The following is a 25,610-nucleotide window of genomic DNA, read 5'->3' as shown; positions in this document are numbered from 1 at the left end:
GCAGAATATATTGGCCTTGCAGATGAAGTTCTTTATGCACTTCGCCAATACCCAAGGGTTTGCAGCATCTTGAAACTTGGGTCACTACATTTTGGCAACCATGTATGATCCTACAGTAGGTGTAAGTCATATGTAATAATGGGGCAGATGTATTAAGCCTGGCGACAGCATAAGGAATTGATAAACCAGTGATAAGTGCAAGGTGATAAACGCACCAGCCAATCAGCTCCTAACTGGTAATTTACATATTGGAGCTGATTGGCTGGTGCGTTTATCAGCTTGTACATATCACTGGTTTATCACTTCCTTATGCCTTCCCCAGATTAATACATCTGCCCCTATGGCCTTAGCAAGAGAGATAAATGACCAGCCAACCAGCTTCCTAACTGTCATTTTTCAAACACAGCCTGTGACCTGACAGTTAGGAGCTGATTGGCTGGTACTTTATCCCTCCTTATCCGTCTCCACTTTATCACTTAAGGCTTAATACATTTGGGCCAATGTTCTTTCCGACTTACATAGATCTTAAGAGATGCAAACAGGTTCTTGTGAGCAAGTTGTCAGCTTTAGTCTCCCCAGCCTTAGATTACTTAAATGTCAATGTACAAATTAGCATCATGGACAGTCCCTTTGAATTCTCAGAGGGGAAAAAAAGCATCTGCTCATCTCTAGCACAAAGTACACCATGTCACAATAAACAACAGTCTAACAATACATATTAATAAAAATGATAGAACCCAACAGCTTGTAAGGTTGTTGCTGCGCTCAAAGACTTCCGTGGTCTTCAGCTACCATGAGAACTTTAAACTAAGATGTAATATAATAGGTTGTCTTGCAAGCCAGCAGTTATACTGACATGTTATACTAGTATATTGGACTTGGCATATGCTGGTCACATTAGTCTCCGCTCACCTTGACCGGCCCACCTTCTGCTCTGGCTGCCCCCTCTCAGCTGTTCCCCCCCCCCACCCGCTCCATTGTGGATCTGTCTTGACCCTCTTCCCCAATTCTATTGTGGCTCCATCCCAACTCCCCCCCCCCCCCCCCCCATACTTACCACTATGGCTGGTCCTCCTCTCTTGTACAGTACAGTAATGCTGTAACATCTATACTTAGGCTACTAGTTATATCAGACTATAAATAGTTATTCCACATCGTTGAGGAAGCCTGAGGATAAATTGTATTATGTATGGTAGTGATCAACCTCTATTGTGCAATCTGGAAAATATTGGTGTTTCACTAACACTAAGATAGCATAATACTAACAACAGAACAGATGACACAAATGGGAGCAGTTTGTAATATGTGGTACTAATGGTAAATTGTGTAGAACACAACTAGGGGAGCTATCTCTGTCCTGCAAGACGGCCCAGTGTACTATGATGAACATATTAAACACACAGTGAAAGGATCAATTATGTTTTTTAATAGTTTTTTATGGAATTATTTTCCTAAAACAGAAACTGAATGACTACAAAATACTGAAGTTGCAAAACGTAATGCACAATGAATTAATATTTCCGAGTATAGACAATCATGGTCGTTCATTCTTCACAATTTGTTCCCAAATGACCCCCTTGAGGAAAACAAGTCAAGTAGGTGTGCTGGCATGCCGGCATCTTCTGACCAGGAAACCATGGTGTTCTACAACAATGATACTACTCTGTCAGTGTAACATGAAAGTGCATAGAAAGCACCATGCAGCACTTTTACAGAGGAATCACTTAAGAAGGCGATCCCCGTTCACTTTCAAGTTATGCGCATATCATCACTGGAGTATTAACGCCACGGTTTTCTGGTCTTGCAGCTTTCTAAAATGCCAAAGTTAAGTACAGTATGCTACTAGCACCATTAATACCAATGCAGCATCACTGTAGTGCTGAACCATTGTTTAACTTGACCTGAAGTGCCAATATGTCGCTGTTCTGTATTCCAAGGTGGTTTAAGAACATACTGTATATGTGACAAAGGACAAGCCGTGCAGATATGAGGGCCCCACACTCTGCAGAGTCTGATATGTGTGTCCTGCTGGATAAGAGATCAGGTCAGCTCATTATTTGGCAGATTTCTTCTCTTCGGTCTCAGTTTTGGACGTCATTTTACCACCAATCATCGGTAAGGTCTGCAGGAACCGTGTAGTGACCTGATCGATGTCTCTATTCCGTATATAGCAGAGAAACGTGGTCCACAGAAAGGCACATACCCCAATGTAGGCAGTTCTGACAAATGGTGGTATAATGCTGAAATTTATTGTCTGAAAATATAGATACACAACACAGTAAACAAAATGTAATATACCATAACACAATGCAGAAGAACTAAAGCCTGAAATATAGATTTAATATTTATTATATATTTAACATGCTATAGTACTGTTGTCTTCTTGTCAAAACAAAGCTATTTATTTATTTCCTAAACTGCCAACTCACAGCAAAATAAATATAGAATATTTACAAAACATATGTGCTTCTGTGTACAGAACTGATCTGCGACTCACTGTAAAAACCATCAGATAAGCATTTTATTGTAAATACCACCCAGTAACTTTACCAATATATTCAGCCTCCACTAACGAAGCAAAAATTCGACACAAGTTTTTCATTGTTTTTTGGTGTGTATGTCGCCATGCTTCTGGCACGGTGCCTCGCTGCGCTCAACACACTATTATATTCCCCCACCAGGTCCACTGGGATAGTAAAGTATGAACAAGTATGAACAAGTCGGTTTCAATTAAAAAATCATAAAAAACTCTTGTTGACTTTTTGACCTGTCAACATTTTAAATGTTGGTATTTTGACAATGGTGGTCATTCCGAGTTGATCGCTAGCTGCAATCGTTCGCTGTGCAGCGATGAGGCAAAAAAACGGAACTTCTGCGCATGCGTATGCGGCGCAATGCGCACGCGCGAAGTACTTTTACAACGGCCAATGTAGTTGCACAGGGTCTAGCGAAGCTTTTCAATCGCACTGCAGACCGCAGAGTGATTGACATGAAGTGGGCGTTTCTGGGTGTCAACTGACCGTTTTCAGGGAGTGTTTGGAAAAACGCAGGCGTGGCTGGGCGAATGCAGGGCGTGTTTGTGACGTCAAAACAGGAACTGAATAGTCTGAAGTGATCGCAAGCACTGAGTAGGTATTGAGCTACTCTGAAACTGCACAGAAAAAGTTTGCCGCCGCTCTGCGATCCTTTCGTTCACACGTCGGCTAAGCTAAAATACACTCCCAGTGGGAGGCGGCATAGCGTTTGCACGGCTGCTAAAAACTGCTAGCGAGCGAACAACTCGGAATGAGGGCCAATGTCGGTATTTTAAATCTCAGGATTTTGACCTTGTCTGTATTTTGACAAGGAGAAGGTCAATTTGGTGCCGCACAGGACCCTAAATAAATTTTTCTTTGTAATGGGCTCTTATAAAATTTGTCCCTTGTGAACCAACAGTGCATATACATAAGAAATGCCTGTGTTTTGACAAGTCAGTAAATGGTTGTCGGTATTTTGACCGTCGGGAATTTGATTGTCGGTAAATTAACCGCATCCCGTTACTGGAGTATCATAAATTACATAAACCCAGAAAGTTTAAATTATTTATGTAAAACACATATGCAAACACATAAACAACACTATATAGAAATATATAACTTGTAAAATGTGTGGGGTTTTTTACTAACATGTAAATTTAAAAAAAAATATCTTCTTTTGGTGCTTGTTAATTACACAGACATCACAGTAGCTCAGCAACGCTTGGCTGAAGTGATTAATATTCAAATCGACTCATATATGGCTTATTCAGTGAACTGGAGCCAGGTATTGGCAGTTTTGAAAACTTTGGAAGAATCAAGTAAAGAAAGAGAGCAGCACCTGGATTATTAATAACTGTTACCAAAACCTGGTGTACCCTGATGGGGGCTTGTTACCAAAGGCAACACTATGAATATACAGGGCAAAGATAAACCCCTTTACCAGTGCAAATTACCCATTTTCTCCTACAAAGGGGCTTTTATCCTTTAATATAATACTGTGGTCTATACCTAAAATAACACTTTAGGTACATATAAAATCAAAGGATTTTTATTTATTTTGTGCATTCCTGTGCACTGAGGTCTTACCTGAAACACTGTCCAGCACAATACTCCTGTCTGTAAGTAGGAAAGACAGAAGACAAAACAGTTATTAAACTAAGTTAATTATTTGTTTCAGAAATCTAGCTTTTACTTATATAAGTGTATAGGCCCGTACACACTGGCCGATATATCGGGCATTCTCTTGAACGGCCGATATATCGCGGGTCCGTCGGCCAGTGTGTATGGCCGATACGTCTGTGAACTCCGTCAATCACAGACTTATCGCGTCGGGCCCGCAGAACAGCTGACGGACAATATATCTACCGATATATTGGCGCGTCGCTGTGTGTGTACGGGCGGTCAGCCGACTGCCCGTACACATGCAGCGACAGCCGGCCGTGATTGACAGCTGAACTGGGCTGGCGTGTGTACACACCCGCCCAGTTCATGACGTCAGTCCCTGACGGATCGGGCAGTGTGTATGCTCAACACACTGGCCGATCCGTCCATAGATATATCTGCCGATCAATTGATCGGCAGATATATCTTCCAGTGTGTACCCACCTTTAGACTAGTGTCAACAAGATTTGTTGGAAGGCAATAAAGGTTTGTACAGTATCTACTGCAGGCGCAGCAATATCTCCACTGCGTAACTGTTTTTCAGATGACAAACCTGCTGATATACTAAAGCGTAAAGCCTAGTCACTATTATGGCTACCAAATGGTAAGAAATATATATAATAATGGACATTTATGCACTTTTAATTCCCTTTTAATATTACTCCATACAGGCTTCTAATAACAATAGACAAATTTAAAATTGTCTATTTTTCACTTTAATGTAGATCTCCCTTTAGAATGTAAGCTCTTAAGAGAAGGGATCTGTTCCCTCGTGTCCCTTCCTCCCCTCACTTCTACCATCATCTTCTCCACACTGCATACAACGGCACCTAGCCCTTGTGTTCTGCCTCCCTGCTGCTTGAGTAATATCACTGCTGATGCAATAGTCAACAATGAACCGTACCCTTGCTCTGCAATGTTCCGTACTGCAAGTCACTTTTTTCCTTGTGTTATTTATTCTGTTTCTGTACTTTGTAAGGTGGTGCGGACCCCTTTTGGATAATAGCAAAAATAATAATAAAAAGTAAAATACATAGGGCGTATTCAAATGATATATCACGCCCAATCTTCTTCTAAAGTGATCCCCATTATTGAGCATATCGCGCCCATTGTAATCAGATTTAGCTGTGTAAAGGGATGGGCGCCCTCGCTACCCCGGGGGTAGCGAGCTGAAATGATTATACCACGCCCGTCAGCAGAAACAGAACGGGTGTGGAAGGGGGTGAAAAGAATTGAATACCGCCCTAACTATCTACATGAGAAGCCGTGTCCTAGGTTGGAAAATCATATCTATCCTGTTTTCAATGCTCTTAGATGTAGTTGAATAACAAAAATAATAATAATAAAAAATAAAGACAAAATTTGGCCAATCCAATTAGTCACTAAGGGCGCGATGTGCGGTTTCCGCAGCGTTTCAACGCCAGCAACGGAACCCGATCTTGCACCCTTCGTGGGCTGAAACCTGCCCCAATTTACACAAAATTGCTCAGACCTCTTTGGGGTGGCGAGCACTATCGTACGAATTCAGGCCGCTGTAAAATGCGTCCGCTGCAGCGATGACTCGTATCCGCGAGATCATCGCGGCTAATTGGATTGACCCCAACGACTTACTTTAAGTGGTCTTAAAAATCTATAGCTAGTTATGCAATCATGATAGCTGGGAACTTTTATATGATGTGATCAATGAAATACAGACAACTCATTACCTTGTAAGTTGGCCAAAATTTATCTTTCAAGTTTTTAAAAATGTCTTCCTCTCCATCCAGAAGGCTTAAACCTAAACGTAGGACAGGTTGTAATGAATAAAACATATAAAACGGATAGTAGGCATCAAATTGCAACTGAATTCTTAAAATGGATTTTACCCAGAATGTCAGGATACACTGACCTATACACATGCCCAATACTTACACTCCAGAGTAATAGAACCGAGTACTGGAAAATAGGGACATTTCCTTGGAGACATCTTTAATGTGGAACTATTCCTAGTAATTAGGGACAGCTGGCAACTAAGGACCTGTGCCATACTAACCGACTTTTAGATCTCCTCTCCGTGAGAAGCCTGTAGGGGAGAGCCAGATGACCACTGATGGGAACGGGGTCTGCACGCTCTGCATCATTAGGCTCAGCCCCCTCCTCATGGATCCTTAATTCACGGCATTATGTTCTTCATCCTGCCCATTTCACTAGGAAGTGGTTGGGAGGGGCATCTACTCTGTCAAAGTCAGAAAAATGTCTCAATGCACGTTGCCATATTTGCACCGCACACTGGTCCGCGCTGCGCGTGCATGCGCTCTCCCGTGGATTCGCATACCCGCAATAACGTGCACTCGCAGGCGCGGTATGCGTATTTACGGTAGAGTTTATGTAGTCGTAGCGTGCGACTCATTCGTTACAAATGTTCACAAATAATGTAGTTTATAGATCACGGTCCCTTTGATAGATTCTGAAAGTTTGGTTAAAATACAATGTCCCAGAGCTGAGGAATCCCTCTTTATATCGTACAAAGGGTCTAACAGGAATCATACAGCAGTGTTTGGTACCCATCGGAAGAGTATTTAATTAGCAATATTCCGGTGTTGGTTTGGAGCGTATTAATCGCTCGTGCGAATAGTTATGGACATAAGAAGTTTATGTCCATTTCTATTATTTACACATACTCAGGTATGCGGCGGGAAACCCAGTTTCCCACCCACCTGAGCTGTTGGAAATCGTCACAGCCCACCTGTATGAATCACCCTATGACCTTTTGTTATGATACAGGGCCGAATTCCTTCGGCCAATGGACAATGGGATTGTAGGACCAGGAGATTGCATTGTGTGTGGGGCATAAATAGGCAGGCCGACCACATCCAGCTCTCACTCTCTCATCAACGGTTATCTGCTGATAGCCGGGAGCTGGATATCGAGGCGCAGGCGATCATACCCTTTGTGCGTAAGTTTCTCTCCGTAATCATTGTCTTTCTGTGAGCCAATTCCTCTCTCTCTCTCTCTCCATCTCTCTCTCTCTTCTTTACTCTTATATCTCTCATAGTATTATAGCATTGTATTGTATAGCATTTAGGTCAGTGTAGTATTGTCTTTTTGTATTTATTGTTTAGTTCTGTGGTTAGGAAGTCTCTGTTATATTGTAGTGTATCATATGTACTGTTATCCCCTTTTACAAGTATATTAGACATAATACAGTTAATAGGCCTTGGAACCTAAACCAGTATCTGTGTATTTCCTATAGTGTTAAGTGTTCACTTGAGCGTCGGTGACGCTCAAGCAGCTTTGTAGTTAGTCAGGTTACACAAGGTTGCACTTACACCCTGTACTCACATTAAGGTATTCAGTGTATTTCATTGGTATAAGGTTTTATCATAAAGGTATAGTGTTGTGAGCGTCTGCATCGCTGGTGACCTCCTCGTGGTCTCGAGCGTAAGCTACGCTATAGCGAATCATTACCCTAGACATAACCAATAACGTGTCCTGTGATCCCTGGGCCGTGAGCGAACGTGACGCTTGAGCGTCTCGCCTACGGCTGAGCGATCGTTACGCAACTAGCGTACCATTACGGTACTTCTTAAGTAAACAGCGTACAGTGTTCTTAGCTTCATAAAGGGTTGTTTATACGACAAAGGAATTTAGCATTGTCAATTGCGGGCTCGTCCTATACTTCTCACATCTGCACTAGGTAGATCAGCAGATATTATCCCCCAGCAAAGGGTGGGAGGTTGTCTCACAGTGCTGACGGGATAAGCGTCTGCTTCGCTTAGATAAAGAGTGCTGAAGGAACCCGGTAACCGGAAGTAAGAACAAAACGCTTGTGTCTTTTTAAAACTGTTTATTTTTCTTTTGTCTTGCGTACGCACGCATATATCTGCATTTCTGTTTCATTTTCGTATATCACTATTCCTGTTTGCCAATTTTATAGTTGATAGAAAGTGCTAAAAAGAGATTTGCTGTTATTTAATAGTAGAGGTAATAGTTAAAGTATAGAACAACACACGGTTTGTCTGAGATACAAGGCAGTCAGTGTGGATTGCGGTAGATGATCAGGGATCATTTACATTGATAAAAGTATATATTGTGTTACGGTGGATCCTTTGCATTGCATACACGTGTCGCTAACAAAGACTAGCGTACGCAATCCAAAAGGCAGACGCACGCAGCGTTCATTACGCAACGTAGCGTCCGGTTACGCCCACGTAGCTCAAGTTGTGATAAAGTGAAGTAACGCAAAGGCGATAATTAACGCACAGCGGTAGATAACGCGACGCGATAAATAACGCAAATCTATTTTTGGAAAATCTGAAATTTAGTTTAACAGATCCTGCTCCTAATTGGTAACACTTTTGGCCTAAAGACAATTTCTGCGCAGAAATAGACATAGAAACAAAGTGTACATGTGTTGAGTGAGTGTGTTTATACAATTTAAAAGGTGGAACCAAAAGGAAAAGCCGAGTACTCGTCAAGGGACATACGTGTAAGTGACATATACGGTGGCTAGGGAGGCATCTCTGGTTAAATAATATTTGAGCATTAGAGTATAGCGGACCATAAGGTAACAAGACCAGGAGGTCATAAGGTAACAAGACCAGGAGGTCGTAAGGTAAAAGGTCCGCTATAAAAGTCCAGTGGCACAACGCCTGGGGTGTTGGTGCAGAACCCATATAGGCCATACAAGCTCTGGCTGAAGGAATCGCAGCCGGAAACATAGATTCCATTGATCTTTCAGTACATGACAAGTAGTGCTCGTATACTGAACGATTGGACCGCACGTTATTGTGTGCAGTAGTTAGTAATCTGACCTAATACCATTAGAGTAAAGTGGTCACAAACGCTATCTGTACATTCTGACGTGATTTGTGTAATTTTTTATTTTTGGAAGGGAAGTTCGCTGGTCACTCAGGAACTATCTAACAACCCCAACTTTACTGTAAAGAGTAAGTGTCCTGCGGGTAACCCTCATATGTTCCAGTAAACTAAAGGTTCACAGGGGCCCTAGGTTGGGTCCAGCAGCTCTGGCTACAGTGATTGCAGCACAGGCCAACGTGGGCGAGAAGTAAGTGGGGTACTTGATAAACCACCACCGCCGGCCTGCCCAAGGACATCTTGGTTTGTTTGTAAGGGTTCGCTGAAAGCCTTGATATTCAAGGAGGAATAAGCAACGCCTGCAGATTATGGGGGCCATTTGTTCAGGTAGGGGGCGATCAACCCTGGTTCAGGTTGATTCTGTGAACCGACCAGTTGGGTCGGCACGATATGTAATGTGTGAAAAATATGGAATTCACACCGAATCTTTATGTGATGAATGGGAGAGAATGACTGTACAAGACAGGGACAAATTCCCAAGAATAGGTAGCTTTAGTCCAGAAGTGTTACAAAATTTAAGGAGGAGGATATGTCTCGTAAAATCAACAAAGAGACGAATTCAACATCATGATTGTTTACAGTTATGGCACCAGGAAGGTGAGATACAGAGAGGTTTGGCTCTGGCGGCAGGATCTGGGGCAGTCAGGAAGTTGATTGCCACAGCTCCTCCTCCACCATACATTGCAGGAGAGAAGTTGATTGCGGAGAGAAACGCACTGGGTTGTAAAACACAAACTCTTAGTAACCCTGTAAATGTTAATGATGTTAACCAAATAACTCATGCAAGTATTAACCCGTGCAAGATGTACCCTGTTTTGAACCTTCCTCAGGAGTGTGATCAAGAAGACGATTCAGCAACAATTTCAGCTCTCTCTCTTGCAGCCACCATAGCAGAGACCACAGTAGGCACAGCGACACCCACGAGATTAGTGAAAGCCCCTAGCGGAGGGATAGGTGAGGTCGTGTCAACGGGTAAGTACGGCACCATGCACTACACTGAAACAATTGTACCACAACAAGCTGTAGAATCTACACAGGAAGAGGCTGTTAGAATTGCTCCTGTAAGGGTAATAGCAGTTCCCAATGGAAAAACAGATGTGTCTGGAGCCACTCCCATAAGGAACATTGCCATGTACACTCCATTTTCCAGAATGGAATTAAGAACAATAGTGTCCGAATTTCCTGACCCCAGGAAGGATTTAGTTGCTAGCCAAAAATACATCAGGGATCTAGGTAACACTGTAGAACCCAACAACAAGGATTGGCAGATACTGCTAAGAGCTTGTTTACCTTCCAATGTTGATGCAACTCAGTTTTTAGCTGATTGTGCATTGGATAAAGATGTACCGCTTACAGACGTGTACAACAAGGATAATGTAAAGAGGATAAATTTACAGCTAAAGGAGTATTTCCCAGCCGTTGTTAAATGGAATAAAATATTTTCCATTAAGCAAAAGGAGTCCGAAACGGCAACAGAATATTTTCACCGGGCACTATTAGAAATGGCAAAGTACACTGGTATAGAAGACATTAAGACCAACCCAAACCATCGGGAAGTAGCAGTATCTGTACTGATGGATGGTTTAAAGGAAACATTAAAGACTAGGGTTCAGACCACGCAACCATGCTGGCGAGGTCTGTCAGTGTCCGGCTTGAGAGAGGCTGCTATTGATCACGACAGAAACATCACTAGGCACAGGGAATCGCAAAGTGATAAGTTGATGTCCGTAAGTATACAGGCGCTGACCACAAGGCAGCCTGCGTATGTACCACCGAATCCTGTGGGTAAGGCAAGTGTAATAACATGTTTTTCTTGTAACAGACCGGGACACTTTGCACGAGAATGTAGAACAAAGAATGTACAAAGATCTTTTCAACCCCCTAGACAACAACACAACACACGACATTGGGAACAGGGTCCACAGAGGCGGAGTTTTGAGCCACATACAGGGGAAACAAAAAGATATCCCCCGAACAGAGATTGGCATGCCTCTGGTAGTTCCCAGCTAACTCCCTCACAAGTAGTTGCTGCCAGCGGGATTCAGGGAGGTCAGCATACCCAATAGGGGTGTGGCCATACCTGTAATCTGCAGCCAGTTAAGTTGATTGCCAGTCTTGGAAGCGAACCAGAGATTGCAATCAATGTGGCTGGTAAAACTTTAAACTTTCTTGTAGACACAGGGGCGGCCAAGTCAGTGATAAATTCGACAGTGGGCATGAGAACCACTGGTAGGACAATTCCAGCCATGGGAGTAACAGGAGTAGTCCAGCACTACCCTGTTAGCAAACCAGCCGAGATTACAATAGGGCCTTTGCATACCAAGCATTCCTTTTTGCTGGCTGCATCGGCACCAACTAATCTCCTGGGGAGAGACTTACTATGTAAAATGGGTTGCGTCATTTATTGTACCCCTGAAGGTGTATTCTTGGACATTCCTGAGAATCACGCTCAGGAAGTACGAGACATGTTAGACTCCCCATCAAAATTAATGTCACGTTCCATTATGACAAATAGGAATCCATCCCAAGTAGAAGAGATGATATCTCAGATACCAGAGTCACTTTGGACAAAAGATGGACAGGACACTGGATTAATGGCAAACGTAGCTCCAGTAGTTGTGCAAGTAAAAGATGGTAGGATAGCTCCAAAAATCCCACAGTATCCTCTGAAGCCAGAGGTGGAGCTAGGAGTTTTTCCCGTAATAGAGCGCTTGCTACAACAGGGCATTCTAGTAAGAACGTCCAGCACCGCAAATAGTCCCATCTTCCCTGTTAAAAAGAGTGGGGGGAGGGGTTACAGGCTAGTGCAGGATCTAAGGGGGATTAACAAAATAGTTGAGAGCCAGTTCCCCGTAGTGCCTAATCCAGCTGTCATCCTAATGCAAATTCCTCCCATTGCCAAATTTTTCACTGTTATTGACCTCTGCTCCGCTTTCTTTTCGGTACCTCTGCACCCTGACAGCCAATATTTGTTTGCATTCACATACAGAGGAGTCCAATACACGTGGACTCGGTTACCCCAAGGTTTCATAGATAGTCCAAGTATATTTTCTCAGGCTTTGCATGATTGTTTACAGTCTTTCCAACCAGACAGTGGATCAGTATTGATACAGTATGTGGACGATTTATTACTGTGTTCAGATTCACTGGAAGCATCTCTGAAGGATACGAAACAGCTCCTGTTTCATCTTTCAGACACAGGTCACAAGGTTTCCAAAGACAAGTTACAATTATGCCAAGCTAAGGTAAAATATTTGGGACACTGTCTAACACAAGGACTGAGACACCTGACCGCTGATAGAATCCAAGCCATTAGAGACATGACACTGCCACAAACCCAGCAACAGATCAGGACGTTTTTAGGAATGTGTGGGTATTGCCGTAATTGGATCCCAGGGTTTTCCATATTGGCGCTACCTTTGCAGGAAATGGTCTCTTCAAACAAACCTGATCGGATTTCGCATACAGACGAATCTGAAACAGCATTTGAGAGACTCAAACAGTGCCTAACGCAGGCACCAGCACTAGGTATGCCAGACTATGGGAAACCCTTTGAACTATACGGAACAGAAAGTGCTGGGTGCGCAGCAGGTGTACTAACACAAAAACACGGTGATGCCAGCAGGCCAATTGCATACTACAGCGCCCAGCTAGATACGGTAGCGCGATCCCTCCCCACATGCTTGCGTAGCGTTGCGGCGATAGCATTACTAGTGACAAAAAGCGAAGATGTCGTGCTAGGCCACAACCTCACAATCCATACACCGCATGCGGTATCTGCCTTATTGAATTCTGCCCAAACCAGACACGTCTCATCTGCAAGGTTTACAAGATGGGAATTGGCATTAATGGCCCCCGTAAACATCACCATAAGGAGATGCAGCGCATTAAATCCTGCAACATTTCTCCCAGGTGTGCCTGGTCAGACACAAAGGGTGGAAGGTGAGAGTGATGGGGAAGGAGGATTTAATGCAAAGGAAGATACACATGATTGTATGGAATATTTGACCCAAAATTTTACCGCAAGGCCTGACATCAGTGACAATCCACTGAAAGATGCAGAACTCACGTTCTACACGGACGGTAGTTGTCACAGACAGTCAGACTCGGGAGACTTGTGTACTGGATACGCAGTCGTAGATGACCAAGACACCATAGAAGCGGAACCGCTAGGCCCACCTCACTCAGCCCAGGTTGCTGAACTGGTCGCCCTAACCAGAGCATGTGAATTGGCTAAGGGTAAGTCAGCCAATATCTACACCGATTCCAGATACACGTTCGGGGTAGTCCATGATTTCGGAGCCCTATGGCGGCTCAGAAATTTCATGACGGCAGCTGGTACACCGATAGCGCATGCAGCTCACATAAAAAGGCTTCTAACAGCGATACAGGAACCCGACAGAGTGGCTGTTATCAAATGTAAAGCACATACATATAGCCAAGACCCAGTATCCCTTGGTAACAGCCGAGCAGACGAAGCCGCAAAGCTTGCAGCTGCTACCCCCATACAGACAAACACCACACAGTTGATGGTATTTAATACCATCAACACACAGAAGTTGTGTGAGATGCAGAATCTGTGTTCCACACAGGAAAGAGCAGTCTGGAAGGCAAAGGGATATGGCCAGGAGTCCTCAGGGCTCTGGACGGATGGACATGGTAAACCAGTGGCCCCCAGGGCATACCTTCCATGTCTGGCTGAAGCAGCTCACGGGCTGACTCATCTAGGCAAGGAGGGGATGTGCAAATTGGTAAGAGCATACTGGTGCGCCCCAGGATTCTCCTCTCATGCGGGTAAAAGAGCAATGTCATGCCTTACCTGTCTGAGAAAGAATATTGGAAAAGCAATACCTACAGAACCATCCCATATCCCACCTGCCGGCGGCCCTTTCCAGGTAATACAAATTGACTTCATTCAATTACCCCCATGTCGAAATTTGAAATATGTACTTGTCTGTATAGATGTTTTCTCGAATTGGGTCGAGGCTTTTCCAGCAGCTACAAATACCGCTATGTTTACAGCTAAGAAAATTGTGCAGGAATTTGTATGTAGATATGGTATCCCTAGAATCATTGAAAGTGATAGGGGTACCCATTTTACAGGTGATGTCTTTCAAGGAATGTGTAAGTTGATGGGAATTGATAGTAAGCTGCACACTCCGTACCGTCCACAGGCGAGTGCGAAGGTCGAAAGAGTGAACAGCACTATTAAAAATAAATTGAGTAAAGTAATGGCAGAGACAGGATTGACGTGGCCAGAAGCTTTACCCATTGTTTTGTATAGCATCAGAACCACTCCCAGGTCCCCTCTTAATCTGTCTCCTTTTGAAATCTTGTTTGGTCGACAACCGCATGTCATGATTAACCCTCAGGATGATTTGAAATGTAACAATGAAGTAACTGTAAAGTACTTGATTAACATGAGTAAACAGTTGAGGAATCAAAATGATAATCTGAAGTTGGTGATTCCTGATTTACCAGATAGTAATTGTCATGACATTGAACCTGGGGATTATGTAATGATACGAAATTTTCTACGCTCAGGTTGTCTTATTGATAGATGGGAAGGACCATACCAGGTCTTATTGACTAGCACCACAGCATTGAAGGTTGCTGAGAGAGAGACTTGGGTCCATTCATCCCACTGCAAAAAGGTTGCCGATCCAGAGAAGTCCCGTGATAAGGAACAGACGGTAGAGGTTGTATCACTGGAGTGTCTGTTCCAGGAGGACTGAGGCGGCACCTGAGCCTTGAAGACCGAAAGCAGTTGTCGACTCCCTCCTCCCTTTTATTGTTTTTCTCCACTTCCCAGCCCCTCTCCCTTAAAATTTCTTTTTCCCCCTCCTTATTCTTCTCTATTTCCTCCTCAAAGATGGACTTGCCCCAAGAGACTGTGATCCGGATTTTGATGTTAACCATGATGTTGACCAGAGCAGTCTGTTCCGGCGAGAGTACCATAGAGGTCGAGAGAGGTTCTGGAATGGGTTCCGATTATGATGATGGAGGCGTAGTTTTCCAAGATCAACCAAACCAACAAGCAAAGGCGAGTATCAGAAAACGATCCGATAGAAGAAATTGTGATGGATTGTTAGCTGAAGAAAATTGTATCTGTAGGCTCTGTGATAATCTGGTTGAAGATGGATGCATAAAGAAATGCCAATCTAGTTTTAATATCCATATAGACCGGCATCCATTGAGTGACTATCACTCCTTAGTGGGTAACGTGTTAAACCAAACAGATTGTTGGGTATGCTCTCAAGTACCTCAGGGTCACAGCAAATCAGGGCTAGTACCATTTCCTTTAACGTTAGGGGAGGTACTTGAGCTAAGTGGTGGGAGACCGGTGGACCGGAGGTTTAATATCTCCAGCCCTCCTAGTTTGAAGCTCCACCAATACCATGTGGATAGGTCCCTCTTATGTTTTAACATCTCCAATCCCAGAAAACCGGGAAATTGGGAAGTGTCATGGAGCAACCTTACCATGACCTTTTCACACAGAGCAGATAGAATGCCAACAGATACAGAGCTCGTACGCCACATAGCCAGTAGAGGAAAATCTTTCCGGTATCGATATACCTTAGGAAATAGGATTACTAGAGTTGGAGAGGTATCACCAGGATACTGTGCTCATATCGTACAAACCGATACGTGCATTAAGCAGTTGGAAGAATTAGGGTCAGGAGATTTCACCTGGAAGGTTTGTAACATGGTCATGTCCTTCTCCGTCCCTTATGTTCTCCCCGATGATGCATATTTCATATGCGGGAGAAAGGCGTACAAGTGGCTAGCCCCAAACTCTGAAGGATTGTGTTATATTGGAAAAGTATTGCCTGAAGTGATGACTGTTACACATGACAAAATGAAGGACATACACCGTGGTGCCCAAGCTCCTTATACTCACACTCACTACGAGCACCGGGTTAAAAGACAACTGTCAGAAAGGTTAGAGCATCCGGCCTCTGATCTTATCCATGAATCCACCGGGATTCAGGTTCTGGTAGCGTTAGATTTCACTCGCACCGCTCGAGGTGTGATGAATTATAGATACATTTCCGCACTCGCCAATTTGTTAGATAATATCACTGAAATGTATGATGACACGTTTAGATACACTGGAAGAGAACTTCAAGCTTATAAAACAGAACTAGTTCAGCATAGGATGGTTCTTAATTATCTTACAGCAGTAACAGGCGGATATTGTGTTACATTGGCAACACAGTACGGCATAAAGTGTTGCACGTATATCACAAATAGCACCGAGGATCCGGTAGAGGTCATAGACCAAAAGATGGACGATATTCTCCAATTGAAGTGGGAATTTCGTCGAAAACACAATCTCACCCTTGCTGCTGTAGGTAATGAGCTGACTGGTTGGGTGTCATGGTTGAACCCGCGAAATTGGTTCTCCGGTTTAGGAGACTGGGCTCAAGGAGTCATAATGGATGTTGGAAAGTTTCTGCTATGTATCTTGGGTGTCGTTATATCGATTGGATTGATATTTAGATGCGGGCAGGCTTTAATGAGGTGCAAACAAAGTACAAAAGTGATGAGCTTGAGGAGTGAGGAAACTGTAATTAACCTGGATTTGATTTATGACCCAATGATAGAAACCAGGATGTGATGAAAATGCGATTATACGGTCCGTTTCTTTCACCTGTTTTTCTGCTTTTCTCCAAGATACAAAGACCCCCTTGGACGAGGAAGCTGACGAGACGAGATGTATACAGACAACAGACAAGCACCGAAGAAGAAGATTTGACAACTTTAAATATGGACACTTGATGAACTTTGCCATGGATCCCCAGTTTCCCTAGTATCTTTAAACTCACGCTAGCCCAACATTTTTGTAAATCTGATGGCTCAGACAAAGCTATTTGCTCATGCCTAAGGAGCAATACAGCGCAAAGAAGACGACTCTCAACAGATACCGAAAACAACTTCGACGACAGATGTACATTTCCCTGACATAGAATATCATTGCATTTTTCGTAAGTGTTCTTTATCTTCATCTCTACAACCCTCAGGTAACGACACACATAGACGATAGGGAATACAGGCACAGATATCAGCAACCACATACCTCCCCCATTCATGTATCATCAACTAAAATGTGCATCCCCATTTTGTTACAACCACAGCCGAAATGAGCTCGGTAGAGTTTGACAGCCCATCCACAGACCTGTACCACAGGATAAGAAGGAATTCAAATGTATACTTTGCAATACCTCGAAGCTTGATTTACAACACGTACGGCACGATGATACATGACCCCCCAAACATGGATTCATACACACATGCTTCTACTTTCTCACTAGATCATACCCTTTTCACACCTTCTCCTCTCTCCTCCCCTACCCAACCATGGAAATCAATTAACCCCTGACTTACATTTTTCTCCTTAAATGTTTTGTGGCAGTTATTATTGACTGCCAAAGGGTGGACTGTCAAAGTCAGAAAAATGTCTCAATGCACGTTGCCATATTTGCACCGCACACTGGTCCGCGCTGCGCGTGCATGCGCTCTCCCGTGGATTCGCATACCCGCAATAACGTGCACTCGCAGGCGCGGTATGCGTATTTACGGTAGAGTTTATGTAGTCGTAGCGTGCGACTCATTCGTTACAAATGTTCACAAATAATGTAGTTTATAGATCACGGTCCCTTTGATAGATTCTGAAAGTTTGGTTAAAATACAATGTCCCAGAGCTGAGGAATCCCTCTTTATATCGTACAAAGGGTCTAACAGGAATCATACAGCAGTGTTTGGTACCCATCGGAAGAGTATTTAATTAGCAATATTCCGGTGTTGGTTTGGAGCGTATTAATCGCTCGTGCGAATAGTTATGGACATAAGAAGTTTATGTCCATTTCTATTATTTACACATACTCAGGTATGCGGCGGGAAACCCAGTTTCCCACCCACCTGAGCTGTTGGAAATCGTCACAGCCCACCTGTATGAATCACCCTATGACCTTTTGTTATGATACAGGGCCGAATTCCTTCGGCCAATGGACAATGGGATTGTAGGACCAGGAGATTGCATTGTGTGTGGGGCATAAATAGGCAGGCCGACCACATCCAGCTCTCACTCTCTCATCAACGGTTATCTGCTGATAGCCGGGAGCTGGATATCGAGGCGCAGGCGATCATACCCTTTGTGCGTAAGTTTCTCTCCGTAATCATTGTCTTTCTGTGAGCCAATTCCTCTCTCTCTCTCTCTCCATCTCTCTCTCTCTTCTTTACTCTTATATCTCTCATAGTATTATAGCATTGTATTGTATAGCATTTAGGTCAGTGTAGTATTGTCTTTTTGTATTTATTGTTTAGTTCTGTGGTTAGGAAGTCTCTGTTATATTGTAGTGTATCATATGTACTGTTATCCCCTTTTACAAGTATATTAGACATAATACAGTTAATAGGCCTTGGAACCTAAACCAGTATCTGTGTATTTCCTATAGTGTTAAGTGTTCACTTGAGCGTCGGTGACGCTCAAGCAGCTTTGTAGTTAGTCAGGTTACACAAGGTTGCACTTACACCCTGTACTCACATTAAGGTATTCAGTGTATTTCATTGGTATAAGGTTTTATCATAAAGGTATAGTGTTGTGAGCGTCTGCATCGCTGGTGACCTCCTCGTGGTCTCGAGCGTAAGCTACGCCATAGCGAATCATTACCCTAGACATAACCAATAACGTGTCCTGTGATCCCTGGGCCGTGAGCGAACGTGACGCTTGAGCGTCTCGCCTACGGCTGAGCGATCGTTACGCAACTAGCGTACCATTACGGTACTTCTTAAGTAAACAGCGTACAGTGTTCTTAGCTTCATAAAGGGTTGTTTATACGACAAAGGAATTTAGCATTGTCAACTCTTCTGGCAGGCATAGGGACTCCCAGACGGGTCTACTACGTTATGCCAGCGTTTGGATCCTGTTTTTGGTGTCATTTTTTCCGTCACATGGTCATGAACCCCAATTAGTGTACCGCGTCCCCTTGCATGGCGAGCGACTGCAAGCAAGGTGCCTCGCTGCGCTCGGCACAGGTTACTATTCCCAATCGTATTCCAAGTGGATAGTAAAGAATGAAAAAGTAAAAAATCTAAAAAAAAATTAAAGCCATGTCGACCTTTTCATGTGTTGACCTTTCATGTGTCGACTATTTGTCCACGTCGACCATGTCAATGACGACCAATAGTGGTCGACCTAATGAGTGTCAACCTTAACATTGTCGACCATCTGAACGGATAGCATTTTAATTTAAGGTTTCTCATGGCCACTTGTATGGAACCACTTGTGAATAGAACACAATACATGAACAAGCCCTGAATCAGTGTGTTTTTATCAACAAGTAGATCTTACTAACTGCTTTGGGGCTCATTTACCTTTGGATGTAAGTCGGTTTTATGACACTGGTCTCAGGCGCAGCAGTACGCGTCCACTTTAACGCCGCACTCATAAGAGTCGCTCTCACAATCTACCTGAAATTCTTTTTCAAAAGTAGGCAAGTATGATCTTAGTATAATTCTAAAACCCTATTACTTGGTCACATGACACAGTGAATCATGTGACCAGGTATAATAGCTACACCAGTAAGTGGAACTTTGTGTGAATGTTATTAAGTAAACATTAAAAAACAGATCTAAATTTGATGTAAAAAAATAAAATGAAAAATAAATGTTGGTGTGTTTTGGTGCCATTTTCTAAAGTGTTTACATTGATAGATAAATGTTTTTCAAAAGGTGTACTATGGGAACATGTATCAAACCTTCTAAAGCGGGAAAAGCAAAGTTGCTAATAGCAACCAACCAGATTCTAGCTATCATTTACTGTGTCTACTACATTCTATGTAATAATAGAATGTGATTGGTTGCTATGGGCAACTTCTCCACCTGTTCAAGAAGTTTCTAGGTATCATCTACTGTATCTAGTACATGTAATGATAGAATGTGATTGATTGGTTGCTATGGGAACTTCTCCACCATCTTTAGAAAGTTTGATACATCTCTCCCAAACATGTTCTTTCACTACAAATGAACTGAAGGTGGCCACACACAGACAAAGCGATGCATACAATGTTTTTTTAAAAGATATATTACCTGTGTAGAAGGCGCTAATTGTGATAGGCGCAGCCATTAGCTGATCACATGCAACCTTCCTTATGACGTTCTGGGGGGCAGACCCTGGAAATACTCTTTCTATGAATCTCAGCCAGAAGAAGTTAAAATTGGCATGAAAGCAGAAACCCACAATACCCACTTTCGCAGTCTGCTTAAAATCAATGGGCTCATTGGGTCCTTTTGAAAGCCGCTGTTGCACTATATCAGCTGTTGCAAAAAGGGATCCGTAAATTGACACATTTGTCAGCCAGGGATGTCTCTTTGTGAATAGTATAAGGCTCCGCATTTCATAAACAGAAGTATTGCCAATGACAGAGTAACTACACTCGCTGCTCCTCACCTTATAATTTCAAATTACTTGTTTAGGAAGCAGAGCAGATTATTTTGAATGTCAGTATTGAAACATTAGGATTTCTCACTTCCTCACTGTTCTAGAGTTCAATTAAAAAAACCACACAGGTCTACTTATTATACAAATGTATAGTGAGGGTAAAAATATATACCCCCAAAAACTAAAGTGATGTAGGGCTTTGTAAATCTTGAAAATGCTGCGTCTTATTCTTTGTGTTTAGATTCAGAGATTTATTCAGTCCTAAAAAAGACAAAAACAAAAAAATACTTTTAAAACATAATATAATATAACATAAAAGACCGCATTTAACAGGGACATCTGGCAATTATTAATAGATAAATAGGCCCCGTAGTGTCACTGTAGTGTTATGAAAGAACCTACATATATGCTGTATACAAGACTACTATAATATGGTTACCAATCGCAGACTACTATAATATGGTTACCAGTCCAACAAATGAATACAATTCCGAGGAACATTTTTCCAAGTGCATACAGTATATACACATCACACCCTCTGAAATCATGATAAACTTACAGCATTACACACCTATAAATGGCATGCCCGCTGGACAGCATCTTAATACTATTATTATTAGTGTTCATTCTAGCACCCTGCACCTTTCAAAATCTGTGCAGTTCCTCTTTCTTGCCAGGGGTGTCGCTCTCTGCTGTGGTGCTTCTCAGCACACTCTGATCTGTAACTCCACGCTTTTATACAGACCTGTGTGTGCTGAGAAGCACCAGAGCAGAGAGCGACACCCCAGGCAGGAAAGAGGAACTGCACAGGATTTGAAAGGTGCAGGGTGCTAGAATGAACACTAATTATGTTATTTTTAAATACACATTTTACAAAAATACATACATGTGACCAGCGGTTGGGATGCCAGGGGTTCGGTAATTATACTTACCCTCCCTACCTACCCTCCTAACCCTAACCCCCCTCAATGCAGCCTAACCCTAACCTTCCCCCGCAGCCTAACCCTAACCTTCCCCAGTGGTGCCTAAACCTAACTTCCCCTCCCCATAACCTATCCCTAACTCCCCCATCAGCTTAACCCTATCCCTCCCCAGTGGCATCTAAACCCAACCCCAACTCCCTGCAGCCTAAAACTAACCCTCCCCGGTGGTGCCTAAACGTAACAGGCCTCTACCTCCCGCAGCCTAACCCTAACAGTCCCCGGCACAAGTATGATTGGGATTCCGGTGCCAGTCTTCTGGCCGTGTGTCCTAATTTCAGTCCCAGGACTGCCGGCATCCTGTACGCATCCCATATTAATATATATTAACATGCAGTACATATCATACAGAATAAGAGCCAATAACAGGGCCGAAAGTAGGATTTTTGGCAACTGGACAAGGCAGTTATTTGGCGTGTGTCCCCCCCTACCGCCCCCTACCCCCCCCCCCCCCCCCGCCAACAAAAGAAAAAAGTTTTTCAAATTATGCAACACAGTAGTCCAACCTTATTCACATTACACTGCACAGCAGTACCCCTTATTAATGTTAAGCCCCACAGAAATGTTCCTTATTCACGCAACACCAGTAGTACCCCCATATACAAGTTATGCCACACAATAGAGACCCTTATTCATAATATGCCACACAGTAATAATGTCCTTTGGGATACGGACTATAGAGCTAAAATGTCTAGGTCGACAGTCAATAGGTTGACACCATATGGTGGACATGCACATTAGGTTGACAAAATGTCGACATGGACAAAAGGTCGGTATATGAAAGTCTGACACTGAAACGTTCAACAGGTACAAATGTTCAACACGTTTTTGAGGGGATTTCACGTTTTTGGATGTTTTCCATTCTTGACTATCCATGTCACAAATCATAACCTTTAGTAACCTTGTGTCGAGCGGAGTGGAGCAAGACAACGCGGCCAAAGCGTGGCGTGCAAAGCGAGCCCGCAAGGGGACGCATTTCTACAAATAGTGGTCCCAGATGTAAAAACTATCCGCACTAACCCCAAAAATGCAAAACAAAGTGTGTCGACCATTTTTATTTTGACCCTGTCGACCTTTTGTCCATGTTGATCTTTCTAGTGTTGACCTTTCATATGTCGATCTTTTGTCAATGTTGACCTTTTGTATGTCAACCATATAGGGTTAACCTAAAGACTATAGACCTAATAACTATAGATCTACTATACCACACCCATGCTCTTTATAGCACATTATGTCACGCAGTAGTGCCCCTTATACACGTTATGCCACACAATAGAGCCCCTTATTCACAACTTTCCTTCTAGGATGTCCCCTAGTTGAGGCATACAATCGAAGCAAGTATGGCTTTATGGTTAGCATATCGTTCTTTACCATTCACATATGTGTCTCAGCAAAGACAGCAGTGTAGGTGATGATGGATGGGCACAAGGGTAGTATCATTATTTATTAGGCTGTATGCATACACAATTCCTAGGGCAGCGCTCTAAACACAATACTGTGGTGCATATTAATATAAGCAACTCAACAAGTTTCATCATTTCTCTCTGTGAACCTGCTTGAAAAATATTTGTGCTGAATCTATTACCCGTAAGCAACAACAATCAATGACAGGGACTGCAGAAGTGCATCTACTAGGCGACACACCCAAAATAAATATTTACACTGAAAACCAAGTCCGTAATAGAGCCGCGTGGTAAGCTGGTTTCATTATTTCAAAGGCTATGTAATTATAATTAGGCTCTATATTATAGTATGCATTACATAGACATAATCCACACAAGCAAAGACGAGCTTGTTGTGACTGGTGCCGATAAGCTAAAGTATACTACTGCTAGGTAATTGTCCGTAGCGCTTCCATGTCAATCTTCAATAACTCCAGCAAAGCTTTTCAGAAACTCGTCATGGTAGCTTCCAGATAACGAGCCACTTTCATTTGCGGTTCAGCTTGTGAATGTTTGAAGACCATGGGACCAGAGCAGAGGTACCATGACAGTATCATGTTATTTTTACAAGAGAAGTACATAAATGTAGTTAGAAGTCGGTGGAGGCGAAGCATAAACCCTGTTTGGATCCCTGTATGACTATGTGATGGATAACAGAGTGTGAGAAATTAATTTCTCTAAAATCACCAGTGAGCATGGTTATGTTGTGAAAGATGATGGCGTTCCCAGCATTCCATGGGTCAGAGATTGGGGGTTCCGTACGCTTTAAAGGGACATTACGTTACTAATAAAAACCAACTGACAACAAATTTTACACGAGGGGAGATTAATGCTTGTAAATGTACAAACAAACTTTGGTGGAGCTTTATTAAAGCTTGGAGAGAGATAAAGTGTAGAGAAATAACGTACAAACCAATCAGCTCCTGTCATTTTTTTTTTAAACACAGGGGTCTATTTACTAAGCCTTGATGGAGATAAAGTGGATGGAGATAAAATACCTGTTACGGAACTCCAGCAATATTGGTATGAGACCCTTAGAGTCCTCAAGAGGGTATTCTGCCAATAGCAACCCCCCGCTGTTTCCTTTGTGCTTGATACCCTCACCGGTACTTAGGGGGCCCCTGGACTTAAACCTCCAGCAGTAGGGGCTCACACAATAGTCTGAAGACAACTGGATAAAGGACTGGAGTATTACTGAGGACGAAGAGACACAGAAGCATGGAGGATAAGGTCTGAGCAGGGTTGGAATCTCTGCCGGGGCAGATGAGACACTGTGTATATTGTATGCAGGCACTGAATAGATGGTACTGTTATGGTACACTAGAACGGACTAGTATAAGACTCTATCAGATGGTGAGCAGGCCAAGAATACGATTTATGGCTGGGAAGTTCCAGCTCCGGCTGTACAGGACGCTCGCAGATGATAACAGGTCAGGTATACAGAATGTAGCTGAAAGTTGCGACTCTAGCCGTACAGGACTCTAGCAGATGACAACAGGCCAGATATACAGAATGTCAGTCTGCCCCCCCCCCCCCCCGCACAAATACAAAAGCATCGCACAGCGGCGATGCTGTATTTGTGGAGTAATTCCCGGCCAGCGCAGCTCCTGCGGCTGGCCGGGAGTTGATTGTCGCTGCCACTGGCCGCAGTGGCTGCGTGAGACGTCACGCAGCCACCGCGGCCCGCACCCCCAACGGTCCGGCCACGCCTGCGTTGGCCGGACCGCGCCCCCTAAATGGCGGCTTAGCGCTGCCATCCAGCCCCTTCCCGCCCAGCGACCGCCTCTGTCTCAGAGGCGATCGCTAGGAAACTACGGCTGCCATGCGCCGTTCCGACCCAATCGCTGCGCTGCGACAAACTGCAGCGAGAAGGTCGGAATGACCCCCTGAATCCAGTGAGACACGCCAGCAAAGCCAGTAACAGCAGCCAGCAGATCTCCGCCTTGACGTTAAAAATAGTAAAGAGGTTCTGTAACCTGAATAGAAGCAACAAATAATGCCTCCTACTTACCAATATGCTCTTTTATGTTCCTCCCGGAAGTATTGGTATATTTTTACTAACTGCTATTTCAGCAAAGTCATTATGAATGTATTTCTCTGCTTATATAACTAGATGTAAATATATACTTGCAGAGGTGCACATAGTTCTGGCATACACTGTAAGAAGCTAGATGAAAGTACATCTCTATTGGGTTATACAGGATCAGACATGTGAAGATTTTTGAATGCACTGATTGAAGTACATTTATGTGCACCCAACCTGCTCTACTTAACTTGCGCATTTGTCATTCATGCTACATTTAATCTATAAGTACAGTTTACTGACATTGGGAAAGAGGCGCCTTTAAGGGGGGTACTCACAGGGAGATCCATGCTTAAAATCTAAGCAATCTGACTAGATTGCTTAGATTTTAAGCACAGATCACTCGTGTGTACCCCCCTCAGCGATAGCAATGCGCGGCCCCGCACATTGCTATCGCCGGTGCTAGACTGGCCTGCATGCAGGCCAATCTAGCACGTCGCTCATTTCACCCGCTGGGTGAAATAAGCGGCCCCCCGTCCTCCCCCGCATCACTCAGCACACATCGCGCTGTGCTGAGCGGCGGGAGAGATGTGTGCTGAGCGGTTCGCTCAGCACACATCTCTCCCGTCTATATGGGCCTTTACACTATACTGACAATAGGGGTAAATGTATGAAGCAGTGATAAGA

The 25,610-nt window shown here is 43.5% G+C and overlaps 1 protein-coding gene across 3 annotated transcripts in view; it reads right to left on the bottom strand.

Annotated features, from left to right (window-relative positions):
* The window catches only part of LOC134966159 (mpv17-like protein), a 258,059-nt gene that overhangs the window by 224,620 nt on the left and 7,829 nt on the right, over positions 1-25,610 (bottom strand). For 2 of the 3 annotated variants that reach the window (XM_063942695.1, XM_063942694.1), the window contains exon 2: positions 20,127-20,739. In XM_063942695.1, the coding sequence (XP_063798765.1) occupies positions 20,127-20,433 (307 nt within the window). In that variant the 5' untranslated portion in view covers positions 20,434-20,739. Of the gene's footprint in view, positions 1-1,403; positions 2,255-4,103; positions 4,134-5,884; positions 5,956-20,126; positions 20,740-25,610 lie in introns of those variants that run through there. The other variant, XM_063942696.1, reaches the window with a different exon arrangement.

This window comes from Pseudophryne corroboree, chromosome 10, assembly GCF_028390025.1.
Source record: "Pseudophryne corroboree isolate aPseCor3 chromosome 10, aPseCor3.hap2, whole genome shotgun sequence".
NCBI classification, from domain to species: Eukaryota; Metazoa; Chordata; class Amphibia; order Anura; family Myobatrachidae; genus Pseudophryne; species Pseudophryne corroboree.
Note: the sequence above shows the minus strand (reverse complement) of the source record. Positions and strands in the feature narration are given on the sequence as shown.